General features: G+C 39.7%; 1 protein-coding gene across 2 annotated transcripts in view; it reads right to left on the reverse strand.

Annotated features, from left to right (window-relative positions):
* The window catches only part of LOC308059636 (interleukin-1 receptor type 1-like), a 42,351-nt gene that overhangs the window by 13,087 nt on the left and 9,936 nt on the right, over positions 1-19,328 (reverse strand). For both annotated transcript variants that reach the window (XM_080377296.1, XM_080377297.1), the window contains exons 6-11: positions 18,314-18,379; positions 17,627-17,747; positions 15,610-15,758; positions 15,161-15,304; positions 13,721-13,882; positions 12,898-13,223 (exon numbers count right to left, since the gene is read on the reverse strand). In XM_080377296.1, coding sequence (XP_080233422.1) covers positions 12,898-13,223; positions 13,721-13,882; positions 15,161-15,304; positions 15,610-15,758; positions 17,627-17,747; positions 18,314-18,379 — 968 coding nt within the window. The remainder of the gene's footprint in view (positions 1-12,897; positions 13,224-13,720; positions 13,883-15,160; positions 15,305-15,609; positions 15,759-17,626; positions 17,748-18,313; positions 18,380-19,328) is intronic.

Genomic DNA, 19,328 nt, shown 5'->3' on the forward strand with positions numbered 1-19,328 from the left:
TAAAACCCAAGAATCGGTTTAATCTCTCTCCACATCACTAGCAAAAGTACTCATTTTCTCTGAATTCATATGCTGAAGGATGGAAAGACACAGTCTAAAAGTAGTCATAAGTAGAACAGCAACTGTGGCTGATAAACCAATGAAGGAAACAAATGTAAAGCAAATGCTACATGATATATTCTTTGACAAATAGTTGGGTGATACTGAAGTCCTTGAGTTATTATTCTTATTAAAAATATTCTGTTTGTGTTGCCTTTCTGGAGTAGTTTACTATGAAGTTTCAGAAAATACTGAATTACACTACAAGAATGTGTCTGATGAGAAAATCTAAATTAAAAAAAAATTAATTATCTGTAAACACTTTAAACCTAGATGTAAACTACATACACTTAGCAAAAGAAACAAGATTAACAAGGTTGTGGCATGTTTTTCAGCACATTCATCACAACAGAAGTTAAGCATATCAACCCAGCATAACAGCACAAACCTCAACTATGTTTTCAAAATACAGAATGAGGAAAGCAGGGGCATATCTCTGGTCTGAAAATTTCAGAAGAAACTTTCAAATGCACAGCTAATTATTGTAATAAGTGTTACTATAATCTCTTCTAGCCAGCATGAAGAGGAATGAGATTATGTGCAGAATAAAAACCTTGAGACTGTACACTTCAGTGGGCATACCTTTCAGTCAATCAATCAGTTTCCCACCTGTAACCATTTTTCCCATCAACTCCACCTCTAAATCCTTACTGGAAATTCCATTTGCCAGTGAATATTTCCAATGTTCCAGCTAAATAGAAAATACGAAATTCTGATTATATTTTGCTTTTTTTTTTTCTTTTCTTTCCTTTCTTTTTTTTTTTTTCTTTTTCTTGTTGTTGCTCTTTTGAGCTGGAGAACAGAAAGCCTAGAATGGAAATCGTACCATTAAACAACATCTGCGCATCATTGTTATGAACAATTCCACCTACCATCATAGCTAAAAAGGTGGAATTTGAGGATGTAAGTAGTATCGGTCATAACTATTCAGAGGCTCATACTGACTCTAGGAGAAGTTCAATTCCAAATACACTGTTATAACTATATACATGTCTCATCCATGCAGCTCCCTGGCAACATGCAAACAGTAAAGTCTGTGAAGTTCCAGGTACTTTTTCAAAATTTTTCTTTCATTCTTTATAAATGCCAAAGTCAACTGAACTCACTGTAGATCAATATGCCCATTTGTACTCATTTATTACTATCTTTTATTTCATCCGTTTTGTCAACTGAGTCAAGCAATGTCTGGGAATAAGATGTTAACTTGTTATAACTAAAATTCTGGGTAAATTACTGAGAAGGAAGAAGCACACAGAAATTTCAGTCAAAATGTAATAGCCAATAGGAAGCACTAAAGGTATCATCTGTGTCAAGACAAAATAAATATTTGTGCTCCAAAGACTAAGACAATAGAATAGTGATGACAAAAGAAGTAGAACCTGCTCTAGCAAAATGTTTCCAGGTGGTTTTCACCAACAGGTTGCCTTCAAATGGTCCATTAAAACTTGAAAAGAGAAAGGACAAATTTACTGCAACAATGGAAATACCAGATCTTGAACCAACAGCTAGTTGAGGTTACTGAAATCATGGCAAAATGACAAATTCTCAGAAGGGTATAAAGCAACTCTGGAGCCTGTTGAGGCAATGTAATGGACAACGAGGACAAAATTTATTGACACAAAGGAACAGGCAGTGACAGACAAAAGTAGATGATGAATTTTGAAGAGTCTACAATTCAGGCAAGATGATTCCTTCCAAGACTTGCCATTTATGAAATTAAACCATCAATACATTACATGAAAAAAAATGAATGGGAAAGAATGCTTGTTAACAGCAGTGGTAGCAAATTTTGATGCAGATCCTTGTCTTGCTTTCATAGGTTAAGTCATAGAAACATGACAATACCTGTGCTGGTTCAGACCATCTAGCTCAGTACTTCTTCTGTAGCAAGGACTATTAAGAAAAATAAAGTGTAAGATCATGATGTCCAACACACTTCATAACTCCACCTCCGTACTTTCCTAGCCTCCACTTGTTCTCAGCACCAGGAATTTCCCGAGCCTGTTATGTTTTGTCTGTTTATTCACCTGCTATTGGATGTCTCTTCCAAGTCTGGTCTCCCCAGGAACCTGTGTGGTCTGGCAAAGATACACAGGGCTGCTATCTTTTTCCTGAAGATCAATTATCTTTTTCTCTTTAATGTACTGGATAACCAGCACTGTGATTGCGCTGAAGTTTGATAAAGTGATGGGTAAAACCAAGAGAAAAGTTGTGCTGGTTGCAGAAAATACACCTTATCAGAAGCCGGTGCATCGGACCATGCCGTGTACTGTAGGATACGACCTTTTTCACTCAACTCCTTGACCAGGGCAACTGAAGTCTATCAGTTGCAATGCATAGAACAACATCCTTAAAACCCAAACATGTGGCCTAAGAAGAGAGACATTATCTCAGTGTGTTCCTGGCATGGTACTGCAGTCTACTGAGGGAGCTCCAAAGGACCATATTTGAGAGCTGGAAAGGTATAGCCACAAGAACACAGACCTTCAAACAGCTGCTTAACTCTACCAAGGTTGTGCTCCAGCAGCAGTTCTTCTTATGCCATCCTAATCATCCACACTTGCTTTCCCTGTGCCAGAAAAAAATATTTTGTGTTCCTAGATGGCAGACAGTTCAGAAAACAGATCTGCCTAAGAAATAATTGGCCAAGAGAAACAACAAAAGCAGTTATTTTTGAGCTGGTTTGGTTCTTGGGCAGGTTTCATGGACAGGCAACTGTGCTGGCACAATAGAAAGCAAAGCCTTGGAGCAGACGTGGGCGGGCAGAGGGAGCAGGACAGTCCAAACTAGTGAAGACAGGGAATAAGCACCTGTCAGACCATGCCAGGAGAATAGCAAAAAAGTGTCAAACTCAAGGGTTGAAAGAAGAAAAAATTAATAATTGAAATAAAATGCAATAATAGTAGTAATAATAATAACAAATCAATAATTATAATGAAACAATAGTAATAATAATAACAACAACAACAAAAGCTGTAATGAAAAGGAGAATGAAGGGGAGAAGAATAAAAACCAAAGGGAAAGGAAAAAAAAAAAAAGCAACAAGCGATGCGCAATACAGTTGCTCACCACCTGCTGACCGACACCCAGCCAGTCCCCCCCGACCAGCAATCACCCTGCCCTGGCAAATTCCCCTCGTTCATATACTGAGCATGATGTTCTGTGGTACGGAATAACCCTTTGGCTGGTTCAGGTCAGCTGTCCTGGCTCTGTCCCCTCCCCATCCTTCTTGCTGGCAGGGCCTAAGAAACTGAAAAGTCCTTGACGTGGTATAAACATTACTTAGCAACAATTGAAAACGTCAGTGTGTTATCAACATTATTCTCATAGTAATCCCAAAACACAGAATTGTACCAGCTACTGAGAAGAAAATTAACTCTATCCCAGCTGAAATCAGGACGCTAACTAAACCCAATTAAGAATGCTGTTTTCTTTAAGAGAAATGTTGACTTTTTCAATACCTCCCAGTGTCCAAAGTCACCTTAATAAGGAAAGACAGCTCTATTGTTTTCCTGGGGGAGGATGAGGTCAATTGTGTGTCCGTGCTACAGAAGGGAAGAGGAAACAACAAACTAAAGAAACTTCAGGGTTCAGACACCAGAATATTATCTTGACCCCAGGGTTTTAGTGGAGCTCAGATTTCACATCTGGAGTGCTAGAAATAAAATCCATGTAGTTTGAATTAGCCACGGCCCAGCAGCTGCAAACATGCACAGCTCCCTGCTGACATTTGTAGGCAAACAGGCAGATGGGAGACCAAAACACACTGAGAGCACAGAGCACCCCAAGATCTCCAGGAACACCCATATGGCAATGTCACTCGCTTTCGTTAAACCATGACTGGGTTCTGAAACTTGCAACACTAAAAACACCCCAGCTAATCTTGACTAACAGCTAATGGGGACAAACCCCAGTAGCCTGCCAGCACAAGGTGTCTCTACAACCAGTGCTGCAGCTTGGTAATGCTGGGTCAAGCAAGAGGAGAGGGACTTCACGTGGGAGCATCCCTGGCCTACAGGAAGGCTCCTCTTAGGGTCCTGCCTTCTGCTGGCTCCATTCCTTAGCCCAGAGTGAGTGTGAAGAAGGGTTAAGGATGGCAGCCCCGGAATCGGACCTGAGACACCACATATGCAGCCTAAAGGGTCGTCACAGCACAGAAGCAACATGGCCATGGCACGGGAGCCAAGCTGGCTTGAGTGACAGCAACGAGGGGTGCAGCTGGAGCTGGCCCTCCATGCAGGTGCAGCGTCAGAGCAAGGGTGGCTTCAGCCTGAGCACCCACCTGAGCCCTCAGAAAAATCCCACTTTTCCCACAGCGACGGAGCACCCTGGCAAAGCTGGAGTGTGCCGAGGCTGGGCAGCGAGGCAAGAAAGTAGCAGCGACCAACCTGGCTACCTTGGCGGTCGGAGAGCTAGCCCAGCAGAATGGGGCAGCTGTTGAGACATCACTTGGATTTTCAGCAGCTCCTTTCACTGCTGCTGAAAACAGAACTCCTGGCTCAGTCAGCTGCTGGCTTGACTCAGCAGAGCATTTCTCATGCTCTTCTCCAGCATTTGTTGTTCCTCTTTTTTCCCAGCAGCTCTCACAAGCGAACTGGGCCCTTTGGCTGGGAGACAGTTCTTGGCCTGAGGAATTGGTCAGCTGGAGCTATTGCAGCCAGCACGTCTCCCTCCAGCCCCTACAATCCCCTGGCCAAAGTAACACACAAACTCACAGCATCTGTAACTAAACTTCATCACATGTCAAAATCCTTATTTTCCTCCTTGAGGCATTTAGGATCACCTGCAGGCTCTGTTATGAGTGCACTGAAACCTACAGGTGCAGGTTTTCAGTGTAGGCCAAAAATAACTGTTTCCACAGCTCCCCTCAAAAGTGCTCTGTACTCACTGCTTGAAAACACTTTGCTGGCAACAAACCAGGAGCTTTTAGAGGGGGGGTGGGGAAGAAAAAAAAAAAAAGTATCTGCTCTGCATCTAAGGCAAGGGAATTTCCAGAACACCAGGTCTTGTGAGAGGAACATGGTGATCCAGGAGGTGGCCTCACTCAGAAAAGCAAGAGATCATCACGCTGATTGGAGTTATCTTCAAAGAGAAAAGCCAAGAGCAGTAAAATATGCCCCCTCTAAGTACGTTTGTGGTTACAGAGAAGTACATGCAAAGATAAAAAGGCACTTTGCTGCTCCACATGCCCCACAACTAGCTCAAAACACTACACGTGATCTTTATCAGTATTTATGTAGGGTGCTGCTGACTCTATTGCTCCTCACCTCCTCCCTTCTTCTCCCCCAGGCCAGGCCAGGCCATAAGAGCTTCATAATGCTGCCAGGTCTAGGTCAAATTGGCTAAACACTTTTAAAACATTACAAGGATTTTTTTCCAGTTAGCCTCTTACTCAGTTGAGATGGTATTTAGCTGGCAAAGAAGAAGTCATATGGTTATTGTTTTAAATGGCAAGGGTTTTTTTTTTTTGCAAAATACGCACTTTGATTTAACCCTTATTAAGATATGGTCAAGAACTCTCATTTTATTCCCTATGAACGACCATCTCATACTATCCGCCAGGATCCTACTCCATAAATGGAAATAGCCACTACCCTGTATTCTTCACATCCTTGAGAGAAATGTATGTAGCGACTCCCTTCTCAAGCGCTCTAGCCCAATTCCAGCTAGAATCTGTTGTAACTGACAAGTGCAGGCATATGAGTAAGGTGGTGATTGGTTGTGAGAAGCAGCTGTGTGCCACTGAGTTTGAGGTGAGCAAGAAGCAGCCTCTTTTGGTGGGTTCCAAGGAGGAGAGAGACTGAAGAGAAGCAAGTGCATGGCCTGACTCCCACATTCCTGAATTCCCACCAAACCCACTGAGCTCCTCTCTCCCGTAACTCCCAGCTTCCCCCAGGATACCAGTGATTGCTCATAGCCTCCCCACAGCTGGAGCAGAAAATTTTCAGCTTTAGCAGCAGCACTGAACATTTAAGGGCCTACACACAAAGCACGCCTGGGGCTGCTCTTGGACCATTTGTCATCAGGTGACCTTCATAATGCTTATAATGCTTATACTACTATAACACTTTATTGCCATCTGAGTCCTTGCTACAAAATCCAACCAGCTACTGAGAGCTCCTTGAATTGATGATAGCATCACAAACCACCCTGCCCCAGCCATTCTTGCTAATTTCTTTAATCACTTTCTGCAAAGTCTCATCTTCACCATTAGTTCTGGAACTCAGAATCATTTTGCCTGAGCCACGGCAAGATTTTTGATTTGGCTGCATTTATTATTAATATTAATGTTAATAGTAAGATTATTCATATTAATATTATTTTAATACAGGCATTAATCCAAGTACAAAGTTTTGCTCCACAGAGATTTTGGCAAAGGTGCTAGATAGACTTTGAGACCACCCATCACTTCCATTTTGCAAACTCTCTTCAACTTACAAACTGTATGGCTGTAGATTAATTAAGAAAGGGGAAAAAAATAAGAAGAGAAAAAAAAAAGCTACACACCAGCAGGGAAAAGAGGGTTTGCAAGGTCCCTTGGGGCCTGGGCACACAATCCAAGGCAAGGACTGGGGGCTGATCATTTCAGGTAGCAGAAGACACTGCCTGTGAAATGGGATTCCCAAATCATCAGAGCCAGGGAGAACATGCCAGTGCTTCCTTCTCCCAGGAATGCTGTGACATTTTCATATGGTCTTCATGATGCACCTGACTGCTCCCCTCTGATGGCAGCCCTGAGGCAATTCTTCTTCAAGGGCTCCAAGACTACTGAATCTGTCCATCTGCAGACTAGTGACCTACAAACACTTCAACATCCCAGACCCCAAGATTTTCTCACCATGTGACCATTAGATCTATTTGTTCCCAGCCCAGTGGGCTAAATATTTAAATTAGGCAAAAAAATCTCCATACTTCATCACATCAACTGAGCTGTGCTGCTCTCAATTGCCTGGGGAGCATGTGGTTGGTAATGGTGTTCCAGCCATTATGCATGGCTGATCTGCTGGAATGCAGATCCCAGATGAAGTCGTCTCCATTCAGAGTCTTCTTGGAATAACCAATGGGAAGTGTTGTTCAACATAAAGCAGTCAGATCTAATTGACACATGCTGCAGGCTGATAAACACAGCTCTACAGAGGACAACTCCCCATTTCCCAATTAATTCTGAGTTCCCAATTAAATCTGAATTAACAGATGTATGGGCTCAAAGGCAAAAAGAAAATAATCTCATTTTCCACTAAATTCCCCACTAGCTCCTACAAAAGTATGGGGAAAGCACTAAAAATAATAATTACAGTATAATTCAGAACAGCAGTCATCAGAATATTATTTTTTTTACTACCTCTTGGTGTGGTTTTTCTTAGTATTGTGGCTTGGCACTATTAGCAACAGAACTTCACTACGGTCTTCTATAAAGAGTGGCTTTTTTTAAAAGGGGAGTGCTTCAGTCTCAGGCATCACTAGATGGAGGCATTGCACAGCACAATGCCAGCACAGCTCACTGCTGCAAGGTTTCAGGAAACCCACAGTCACCTCTTATGGCAGATGTTATTACTCCCTCACCAGCCATCACCCTGGGACTCCTGATCTTTCCTGTCCTCAGTTGTCTACTGTCTTGGATGTAATCCTTTCCGCAATAATATGCCAGTTCATCTCCTCATCTGGGTATGCAACTAACTTTACAACCTTACCCTCCAAAAATGTCAAATGCACCAAAGTTAGTGGTTTTTAAAAAATGACAGCAGACGGTGCTAGCACACTCTTGGCTCATTTAAATACATACATGTACCAAGCCATTCAAATCTAGGCTGAGGAGACATATTTTTATGAAAAACTTGGCTTTTCTTGCAGAAGTCAGCATGTGGTCTATTCTCTTCCCTCTCTGAGGAGAACTAAGTCCCATTTACTTTAAAAATACAGGAATTGGAGCCAGATATCAAGCAGAACCAGATGTCATGACCCAGAAGACAGCATACACAGATGGTAGGGGGACATATGGCACACAAGTTCTTTCCCACTGTGAGTGTCCCTGTCAAGACAGCTCTTTAGCTTTTTCACTGTTTGTTCCTGTAGGCAATATGTAGGGGAGTTAACTGCCAATTTTTTTTCCCATTTTAAAGGGACAGATAACTTATTTTTTGTAACTCCCAAACACCCTGCTTATTTGCCATTTCAGAAGTAGAATTTATAACCTCCTTCTGCAACTTCCTTACCCCTACAAAGATGCATTTGTCCTGCCGCTTCTCCTACAAGTCATTTGAAATAATGTGGTTGTGTCACACCATACCCAGGAAGCACACACCTAGCTGAGACAGTCTGAGTGTGCTTCCCTAGGAGTGAGAGGTAAGGTAAGAGTACATACATCAAATTATTTGCAAATCCAATTGCTTGTCCAAGTCACTCACTTCCACGACACAAAATGCATATTTGAAAAATAGAAAACAAACAAACAAACAGTATGGATATTACAAACTATATGCCCAAAGAGAGAAAAAATACCTTCTTGAGAATTTGAACGTGGCCCTTCCTATGTTTCAGGGAGTTTGTATATATTCACAGTATATAAACCAAAGTATATAAGAATGTGCAAAAGATCAAGATCAGCATTAGAAATTGGAGGGACAAGGTGGCACTGGGGTGTGGGGGGTGTTACCACGGACAATGCAGGAAAAAGAAGCACTCCCCCCATACATATTGCTGGTGAGATAAGGGAAAGAGAGAACACAGATTTTAATAATTGCCAACAGAAATAAAGCCCATCAGAGAAAATGCTTAGTGGGAAAAAAATAAATTCTAATGAGACAGTGTTCAAAGTTCTCCTTCTACCACAGCTACTGCTATGCTCACAAAAAATTTAGGGCAAGATCAAACGAGTAGCTGGGGGCAAAAATGAACTAGAAAAAGAATTTGCACAGCTCAGTCACCTGATCTGGAGCAGCAATTCAAAACCAACATTTCTGGTGCAGAAAATTCACCTTAATTACTTGTGAGCTTTCTACCTTTCTTCAGGGTGACCGTTCTCCTGACAGTCACTGTCATTGCCAAGCAGAGCTCTAGCTCCAGCTGTAATGCCACAGTGACTGGGGTGCTCTCTCAGAGGAAGTCACACTTTTTAACTGTGCCCCCTCATTCCCAGCAGACAACAGAGTCCTTTTTGCAATTAATTTAAACATGGGAAGCAATCTTAGAGTGGGCCGAAGACACAAATGGTTTGTACTAATTTCTAGCTCACTTTCAGTAACTAATGTTCAGTTTGTCTCAACAAATGCATCAAGTCCTGGTTAACATTATCCCATCTTAAAAGACAACAAAGCATACACGTCAAGTGGTATATTTTGCCTTTACTCTCAGGAATAACAAGTGTAGGGATGACAGGAGGAAACCATTGCTCCTGTGTTTGTGCATTCTAGCATCTATGACTAAACCAGACTCCTGGGAGTATTGTTAGGTAGCAAAGCTGCTAGCCACTGGTTTTACTTACATGTATTCTGAAGCTCTACAATGTAATACAACCTTAATTATTTCTAGGAATTTCTCTCCTTAGCTCAGGTATTATATACATCAACTGTATTCTGCTTGCTTCATCTTCAAGCTAACTGCAGCTATGGAAGGAGGTATAGTAGTTAAAATACTACAGCATCTGAACAAAAGGCAGAATAGGCTTCCCCCTCTGCAGAAGTTCAAGACACCAAGATAAAGGGGAAATGTAAAATCACCTTTGTGCTGTTCTACCTTCTAGGATGCAATAGACTAGTAAATTAAAAGGAACAAAAGAAAAAGTTAGTCAGGGTCGTCCTTCTGGGGCCATTGTATAGACTCCACTGGGTTGTAAGAACTTGGTTTAGGTTTGGGCTCAGAGCACATGCTCCTCCCCATCACATAAGCCTTTATCCAGGAATTAATAGCATCACAGATGTGTACATTAAAACATGAAACAGGCCATATATCAGCACCAGCTGCCATAAAGGTGAAAAAGTGGGATATGGGAGGAAAATTATGAAAAGAGTAGTCTCCCAGAAAAAAACCACAGTATGTTTGGAAAGACACAGTGGAATTAGAAAATTCGAAACAAGTTAATCAGAAAGCAAGAAAGAAGAGGGGCAATCTGGAGTGCCAAATAAATTGACAGGAACAAGCCAACAGAAGAAATATCATATAATTATGGCTGGAAAAGAAAAAAAAAATGGTGTAGAGAATGCTTTCAGTGTATCTTACACCACATACCATTTAGACTGTTTTCTCTGTCAGCATAGACAGACAATAAACTGAAATATATCTGCTACATCGTGGTGAAAAAATACTTTTTTACAGACAGCTTCAGAAGGAAAAAGCAAATGCAATGTTATCAAGTTTCCAGAAGCAGACCTCTTGCCAAATAATCATTTGTGGAGGGTTTTTTAATAAAGAGCACTCAGCACATCTGTCTCTATGGGATTTATTTTATTATAACACAAAAAATGGTGTGGTTTTCTATGTGACTTGCAAAAAAATAGTTTCCAAGGCAAGAAGACAGAGACAAAATTCAGCTTCAAGATAAAATCCCGTGATAAAAGGATAAGCCACTTCATGTTGTGCTACATTCAAGTAGTTAGCTAACAATTAACCATAATAACTGAAACCTTTCTCCCACGCTCATTTTCACACAAGAATACTAAAATGCCTACATAATCATACTAAATGTGGTTGTTTAAAAAAGTATCAGGTAGATAAATGCTGACTCACAATTATCTGTCTTCACTTAAAAGTCCTTAGGAGTCTCCTTTAGTGGGAAAATTATTATCTTGAATATTGTAGCAAGCCTCTGAAAAGAACTATGAAAAAAGTGGCCAGAAATTGTAACAGCACATTCACAGAGGAAACAAAAAATACCAGCAGAACTCCATGCAAATCAGTATACTTATATGGAGTACTGCAAATCCTAGAGTTATTGGGGTTTTTTTTATTTCAAAGCACATGAAATTAGGATGTTGAAAAAAAAATCTACCACAGTTTCAACCTCTTTATTATTTCTCTCATTTTATATGGAAAACAAGGGTTCTATTTTTAAACACAATTAGAAAAAAAAAAACAACTTTGAAGGAAAGTGTAATTTTCAACACACTTCTGACCAAGTTTAAGTCTAAACAGAGTGTAAAAATTTGACAATAAGGATTACCTAAACTCTCTAGGTTCCTACATTTATTTTTTAAAGATACTAGCCTAAGTGTTCTGCATTTCCAAGGAACACTGACTGAACATCTACTAGAACAATAGTACCTCACCTGATGGATCTATCATGTTCTCAATTTTCATGGCAACATCTCAGAAGAAGTCTCTTGTGAATGGAGGCTGTGGAAAATTACAAAGCTGTGAACACCACAACCAGGAGAATGAGACACTGCTCATAAGAAATATTTGCTAGACCTTCTCAAAGAAAAAGGTACCATGAAATGCTATTGCAAATCTTTCATTTAAAATATATGTTCTGCTCCTGGACCTTGCTTTCTCTCCCAACAATACAGCCCAACAAAAAGCATATTCTATAGCATACACACTTGTGAGAACCAGCTGAAAGCAATTCAGTGACAAATGTTATCCTGCCAATAAAGGTAATGTAAGAACCTACTTAACTTCAGAGAAGAACAAAAAAAGCAAGCAGAATTCACATTTGCATCCAAATGATGCCCTTCAAGGCTGGAGTGTGAAAACTCTTGCCACTTCAGACCACCTTGAAAAGGAAGAACTGCACACAGAACAGACTGGGACCCAGAAATAACAAGCTACTCCCAAGCAGGTTGACATAGGACATGCCTCTTTTTTTCTTGCAGAAGTAGATGAGATATTATTTCTTGCCATTAGCACCTGGTTAGGTTTCAGAACTGGCCATTTTCCACTCTCTCCAGGATACCCATCCCAAGCACAGTCCTTTGACAGATTCTCCGTGAATTTCTGTGCTTGTAGTTAGTACAGTTGAGACATGGAAACCAGATGCTCCCATTCCAGAGTAGCAGCACAGTCTAGAAAGCTTCCAGTTTGCATGAAATCTGAAATATTTTCAGTTTCCTGACCATTTCAAGAGACTAAGTTTAGAAAACACCCCATAGACCAGATACCACAGAATTATTCCATAAATGTGTAAAAAGCCACAGATTCCATTCCATTTGCTGAACGCATTTAGTACCAACTGTTCAGCTAAAACACATTTAATGTTGTGAGGAGTTTTAAATATACCTATGTCATGTATTTCCCCAACCCCTTCAGGAATCAAGGATAAGGTCTGCTGCTCAGGAGGGCACCCCAAAGCAGATTCTTGCAGTAATGAGGAAGTCAGACAATCATGGAGAAGCAACAAGAAGAACAGAATTACTAGGAAAATGCTGACAACAGACAGATTTTTAATTTATCAACTGCAGTTTCAATTTTTTAAAAAGTGGACTTCTTAGCTGCTTCTTCAGTGGATATTACATTTATAGGACCATTAATATTACAGGACCATGCCTATTTAATAGTTTACCACCATCAACAACATGTACCTCTTGTATCTGTGCAAGACTAACACAACAAATTGTGTCACTATCCAAAACCCAGAACAGAAATAAAGCTGGACAGTTTTTCTTTTAGGGTGTAATTTGGGGAAGGGATGAGTAGGTTTTACTCCTTGAAGAAAACACTTACTTTGTAATATAAAGAATTTGTGTAAAAAACCCACACATTTCAGAATTACCTTCTCAGTATTATTTTAATAAGTGCATTTTAACTTCCCTTTGCTGCAGAATTGTTCCAAGTTACGGGCAACAAACACATTTCAGAAGAAGATACCTTTTTCCTGGATGGCATTTGATAACGCACATTTTTCCAGAATTTTGTATTTGCTGAACAGGATTTCTCTGAGAAGTCCCCTTTCCATTGGATAGCTCCATGTTTTTGCTTAACATATCTGATTGATTCCGGCATGCTTGTGTAGTCCTGTATTTCATCCATTTCTATAAGAATCACTTGAATCCCATCACGGATGAGAGCATTATACATAGCTAGTTGTTGTTCAGCAGTGTCTTCTAGCAGGCAGCAACTAGATGTTTCTGATCCCAAAATAATCATCAGTCTTCTGCTTTGCTTAAGGGTTTCATCAGCAACACTGACCACAGCTGTAAGTAATGAAGGAACGATCAATCAAAGTTTGCACAGAAACTTTGCAACTGATGTAAAGCATTTCTTCATTTTAAGATTGCAGATATATGGACCAGTGGCTGGCTCAGAGGACTGGTAACTTTAAGATCTCCACATTCATGATTTTATGAACCATTGCATGAAATTACTGATAATATTTTTTTTTTCAGTCCCCAGGAGCAGATATCATTCAAAAAACGCTCAACAATGTTAATATTGCTGCTAAATCCTCATTTATTCATCACTAAAATAAAGGCCAGGCCCTCATAATATCAGAACAGGATTTGTGGTAAGAAACCAGAAGATTTTAAAATAAAGAAATTGTTCATTGGATAAATTGATAAATTATCCATTAAAAATAAACAATTAAGCTTTGTTTTCCCAAAATAGGCATTTTTAGACTGTATATCTCATCTTCTAACCCAAGAACAATGTGTCAAAAGACAACCTATTAACTCTACTAATTAAAGTATACCTTCTCCTGGTAAATCATCCCTTCCCAATATAAAGAGATTATATCCACACTGTTGTTCTAAAACATCAGGGAGTATTCTACGAACAAAGGTTTCCAGACGATAGAAACTTCTGCCTCCACTGCTTTGTGTGTACAGGACATATGCATCATATATTTTCCCATCTAAAACAAACACAAATGTTTCTATTAAAAAAAATCTAAAACACAGCAACGTGCCTTTATTTCAAAGTTTTATTTTGGACTGTTTAAAAATAGTGATGGGGGGCTGATTCACCCAACTGACAGAGTAATGTCAAAGCACTAAAATGCCCTGCAAATCAAAAGATAGGTGATCAGCCACAGAACCAGACTTCTTTTCCCACCATGGGGAGGGATATGCACAAGCAAGCTGGATGCAAGACCCTGGACCTGCAGGAGGAAGCCTCCAACCCCACAGGTGCTATGATAACGTGTCCCCTTGCAGGACTTTCCTCACCACTTCTCCTGAAATAAACTCAACAGCAGTTATCTCCACTTCCGACTAACCACAAAAGAGGGTGGAAAATGGCAATTCTTTCTTCTTTTTCTTTTTTTTTTTTTTTCTTTTTTCTCCATTAGAACTCTGTTAAAGTATTCTGGGGAAACTGAACTTTTAACCAGAAGTTGAAATAACTTTTCTTTGAAAATGTTTAGAATAGCCATGAGAAAAAATTACTACTATTTCAACACACATAGCCCATTTACTTTCAAGCTATGGGGAACTTCAGACAGTCTAATTCTGAGCACTGCCACACAAAAGATCTATAATGTTGCACTTATTCCAATTTTTTCACACCTGTCCAATGTATTAGTCTACACCACAGCAATCAAAACACATAAGAAAAATCACAGAATACAGAACAAGTAGTATTTTTTCTCTTCAGCATGTAAACATCAAAACTGACAGGATTTTAAAGAGAAGTGTTGGGTAAAAGAGAGAAGTTGCAAAAAAAAAAAAAAAAAAGGAAACCAACGAAATTAATCTCTGAGAAAATGAGTGTCTCGTTTTCCATATAAATATTTAATGCATGTCTTTAAACAGCTAGTTTACAGGATGCAGCTCTGCTGACACCTATTGATCATCATCAGAGTGACCATAAATCTACATGTAAACTACTTTACAGAAAAGCAAAGAGTAGCATGTAAATTTAGGAATAACCTGGAGTTCTTTTTGACCTATCTCACCACCACTACCTTCAATATAATGCAGTGTTTATTACCTCTTCTATGATTATATTTTTTACGCATATGACTGAAAAAAAATCTCCCCCAAAAAACATTTTTGTGCATTTCTGAAAATTCCTCAAGGTAATTCCACATACATTCTACTAAATAATCACGTTGTTTAGAAGTAGTGGCAAATGAAAAAGAAGCAATAGTGTTTTTTTATAGAAACTAACATACCTGGTCACATTTACATACCTTCCTTACTTGTAAAGGCACAGACAGAATTACGGTACCAAAGCACCAGCTCAATCTTGAAAATGTTGTAGATTATTAAAGTAGTAAATGTTAAAATTAACAGAGAGACAAGCGCTCCAGTCAGCCATCTTTGTATATTAGGAACTGCACAAAAAAAAAAAAAAAAAAGAAGATTGCTTTTTAAATATTGAATTTGTCAAAATCTGATCCTTCATACAAATGTAATACAGATTTGAGTATCGTATTTTCCACTTCTATTTACCTATTTTTCTAATAAGGATAAATACACTACTACAGTGATTCCTTCCCTATGCAGAGGTACATGCATATGTGCTGCAAACTGTAAGCCATCTGTCTTCTATGAACACAATGTATAGGCACTTGGTATCAAAACCCGTTCTAGGGAAGTCAAGGCAAAGACAGGCTGAAAAAATAACAGTATTTCTTACCTCTGTGTTTTAACATAATATAGGACGCAACTTGCCCAAAGGCATTTGAAGCCTGACATACAAACGGGTGTTCATAATCTTCACTATTCACTTCTGAAATTATGAGCTTCACAGAATTCATAGGGCGTCCATCGTAAGAAGTTTCCTCCCTATCCAAAAGGCAACAAACAGAGCCATAAAACCACAGCCCTTTCTGGAATGACTTCATCACTAACAGCTGCAGCATGACAATGGTTGTTTCTACAAGACTTACCTTACCTGGAGCTGTGCTTCCCCAAAGGAATATAAGGTTTCTATAGCTCAAAGTACAAAAATACACCTTACAAACCTAAGCAAACCCCTGTTATGGGCCTCCCAGCCCCTCCACGAGCAGGCGAAGAGAGAGAAATTCAACAATGTGATACAACACAGAGTGAGGCCCTGGTTCAAGATGTCATCTTGCAGTAAGCCGCTCTGGGACAGGGAGGGCATCAAAAGAGGTGACCAGCAGCAGACACCACCAGCTCACAGTGCGAGTGCAGCTGCAGGGAGTGGAGTATCCACTGTTGCTTCACCCCATGGATCAGAACCGACTTGTAACAGCTGAAGTGTCAGGCTACACCATTAAGAGACACAGATTATCCCACACACATTGTACAAGGGCACAAAAGTGCTCATGATGCTGCACATTTAGTCACGTGTACTGTGATGTGTGAACTAAACAACTTTTTAACCACCATTTAAAATGCAAAATAAAAGCTTGAAATATATCATAAAGGGCATTTATAGGACAACATGGATCACTTTCTAAGCAAAAAGTTACAGTAATTTGAACACTAATAAAGAATGAATGAATTAACATTACTAATGCAAATGACTAATTGTTGCAAAGGTGATCATTGAAGTGCTAGAAAGTACAAAAAATAACATTACTTTTATGATATCAATTCAGTGACCATGTGCCTCTGCATTATAGCCCAATTGTTTATGGCATTACAACTCTTCATGACAGTAAAATACATTACTTTTGTATAGGGTTTTGTCTCGGTGAACACTCAAAGAATTCAGCATTTTATTTCCCCCTTTGTTTTATGATGAGAACTTATTTCTCACTTTATTCTTACTTTGACAATATCATTCTCATTTCTCCATCAGTTTCTCGGTCATAGATTGTGATAATTTTTTAAAAATTGTCAAGCACTATTTTTTTCATAGCACCACTATGAGATGAGGACTGCCAAAAAAACCTTCAATTTTTAGTTCCCAAGCTGTCATACCTATGAAAATTTCAGATCGCCTACTGCCCCAACTTTAGTTGCTTTTCCAAGTCAGGTCTAATTTCTTCTATCCATTTAACCTGCTTTTCACCTCCACCTTATCTCCCAGCTGCCCTTCTCATGCTTTACTCAATCCAAGTCCATTTTCCTTCCAGATCCCAACTCATCATTGGAAACCTGTCTCCCTTTTCTCCTTTCACACCACTAAGCTTCAGTACAATGTCCTCAGCCAAGTCTTCCATTTAGTGGTTCAGCTGATTGCAGTTACATTTCTCTAACTCAAGGCTCTTAAACCTTGTTTAAAGGTTTAGTCTTAATTTCTCCTGTAAAGCACAAGTTTGACCTTGCAACCTTTCAGAGAGGCAGATGTGAAGGGAAAGGAGAACGCAGAAGAGACAGTCTGAAGATCATATGCCTGAACACGCTAGATCCAACTGAAAAAGGCCTCTGTGAGGCCAGAGCCTACTCAATAGAAACTGTATTACAATTATGAGAATGTAGGTCTACAGAATACCTTTTCCCAAGGCTGGAAATTAAGACAGATTTTTACAATGACCAAAAAAAGCACAATCACATGTGAAGTCCATGTGCCTAAAGTTCTACTTCAAATCAGAAAGTGAATTGAAAGAAGTAAACATTAGGTTTTTAAAAGAAATCTATTTAACCAAGTGAAAAATGTTGCTAAATATTTTAGTGTCAAAGGGAGAAAGTTCCACTTTGGTTGCCAACACAGTATTTTTCTAATCAGAAAATATACTTACTCATAGGGACTTGCAAAAATTCTGCTCATATGAAATACATCAATATACACACCGTTGCCTGTCCAAAATACCTCATACCCATCAGCACCTGTTGTATTGCAATCCACTGTAACCTGTGAGCCTATAAAATTGTTACAAAGTGAGAAGTTAATTTCCATAAACTTATTAAAGTCTGTACAATTCTATTCACAGACTCCCACACAGACCAGCTAACAATGGTCCCACGTCCTTTCAGAAAAGTTGCTCTAACAGAGGGTCTATATACTCAGTGATGTGCAGGTTCAGAAAGAGACTGGTAGGATGGAAGAGGCTAAATCCAGGAAGAAGATGCCTCTCCCTGGGGCATCACTTTCCCTGCAGATTCAAAGATGGATCTGTTCTTAGAATCTCATCCAGAGTGATGGAAAGCAACCAATGTGACAGAGAATCATCTGGGTTCCCTACAATTTTCTTCCCATCCAAGAGATTTCCCTAGGACTTGGTAAGCAACATGCCCTGTCTCTTCCCCACTCACTCCCAAACACTCCTTCTTCAGGAGATCAACATAGAGAAACTGAGCTGGTCACTGAGCTAGTTTTTGTCCAAAAAAAAACCCCAAAAACCAGAGAACACCAAATATGCCACTCCTAGAGTACAACTTTTCATTAGCATACAAAATCGTATTTTCTTACAGAGAAAACTACTTACCAAGCTGCACTTCAATGGAGTTGTTTCTTGGGTAAGATATTTCTGGGGGCTTTTTTGGTGGGCTCACTAACCAAAAGAAAGAAAATGCTTTTCAGAAAACCTGGGGCAGCTGCAGTCTATTCTATGCTCTACAATCAAAGTACAAAAGTACAAAAGTACAAAGTACAACCAAAAAAAACCCTGTCCTATGGACAAGTTTGTCAACAATTTTATAACAGACATCACTCAATGCTGATTGTCCTCTCAGGCAGTCATTACTTCTGACAAAAAGGTAAACTATTCTTTGCCCCACCACTTCCAAAACGTAGTGCCGCAAATCTCCACACACTCACGGTGGACTGGCTGCTCCATGCACAAACACCCTGTAATATTGCATGCACAGGTGCCGAGAAGGGTATGAGTAAATATCTATAGCATTACCCCTCTACAATCTGGACAGCATGTCACCCAGCACCCCACAGATGCAAACTGGAGCCAAATACTTTTAGATGGAGCCAAATATTTTTAGAGTAAAATTCACCTATTTTAGACTTTTACTATTATAAAGGGGGGAAAATTCATTCCTGTGCTGTAATTAATGGCCTTACAGTTCTTCCTACAGCACTATCCTAAGCAAGTACAACATCAGTGGCCCCTTTTAGATGTTTACATTAGGACTAGATATATGACACTGGGGAAAGCTTATTTCTCTCTCCAGGCTAAAAAGGGAGAGGAATCAACAGGTGAATATCTAGACACCTACCTTAGAAATGTCTCAACATGGCTAAATGAATGCCAGCCTGGAGGGTCCCTTAGTAAACACACATACCAGTTCCAGCTGTCTCAGGCAGCTGTAGGACGTTTTAGAATATTTCCTATCAGATACTCAAAGTTCAAGGAAGTTTCTCCAAGAGCACAGATTAGCAAAAAGAAATTCTAACTGATCTTGTTTGAACCCCCTAGAGAAGCACGCAGGATTGCCCCAGATATATCCTTTCCTTCCACTTCTGAAAAATAGTCTGCACTATTCTTGGAC

Source organism: Falco punctatus (assembly GCF_963210335.1).
Source record: "Falco punctatus genome assembly, chromosome: 2".
In the NCBI taxonomy this organism is placed as follows: domain Eukaryota; kingdom Metazoa; phylum Chordata; class Aves; order Falconiformes; family Falconidae; genus Falco; species Falco punctatus.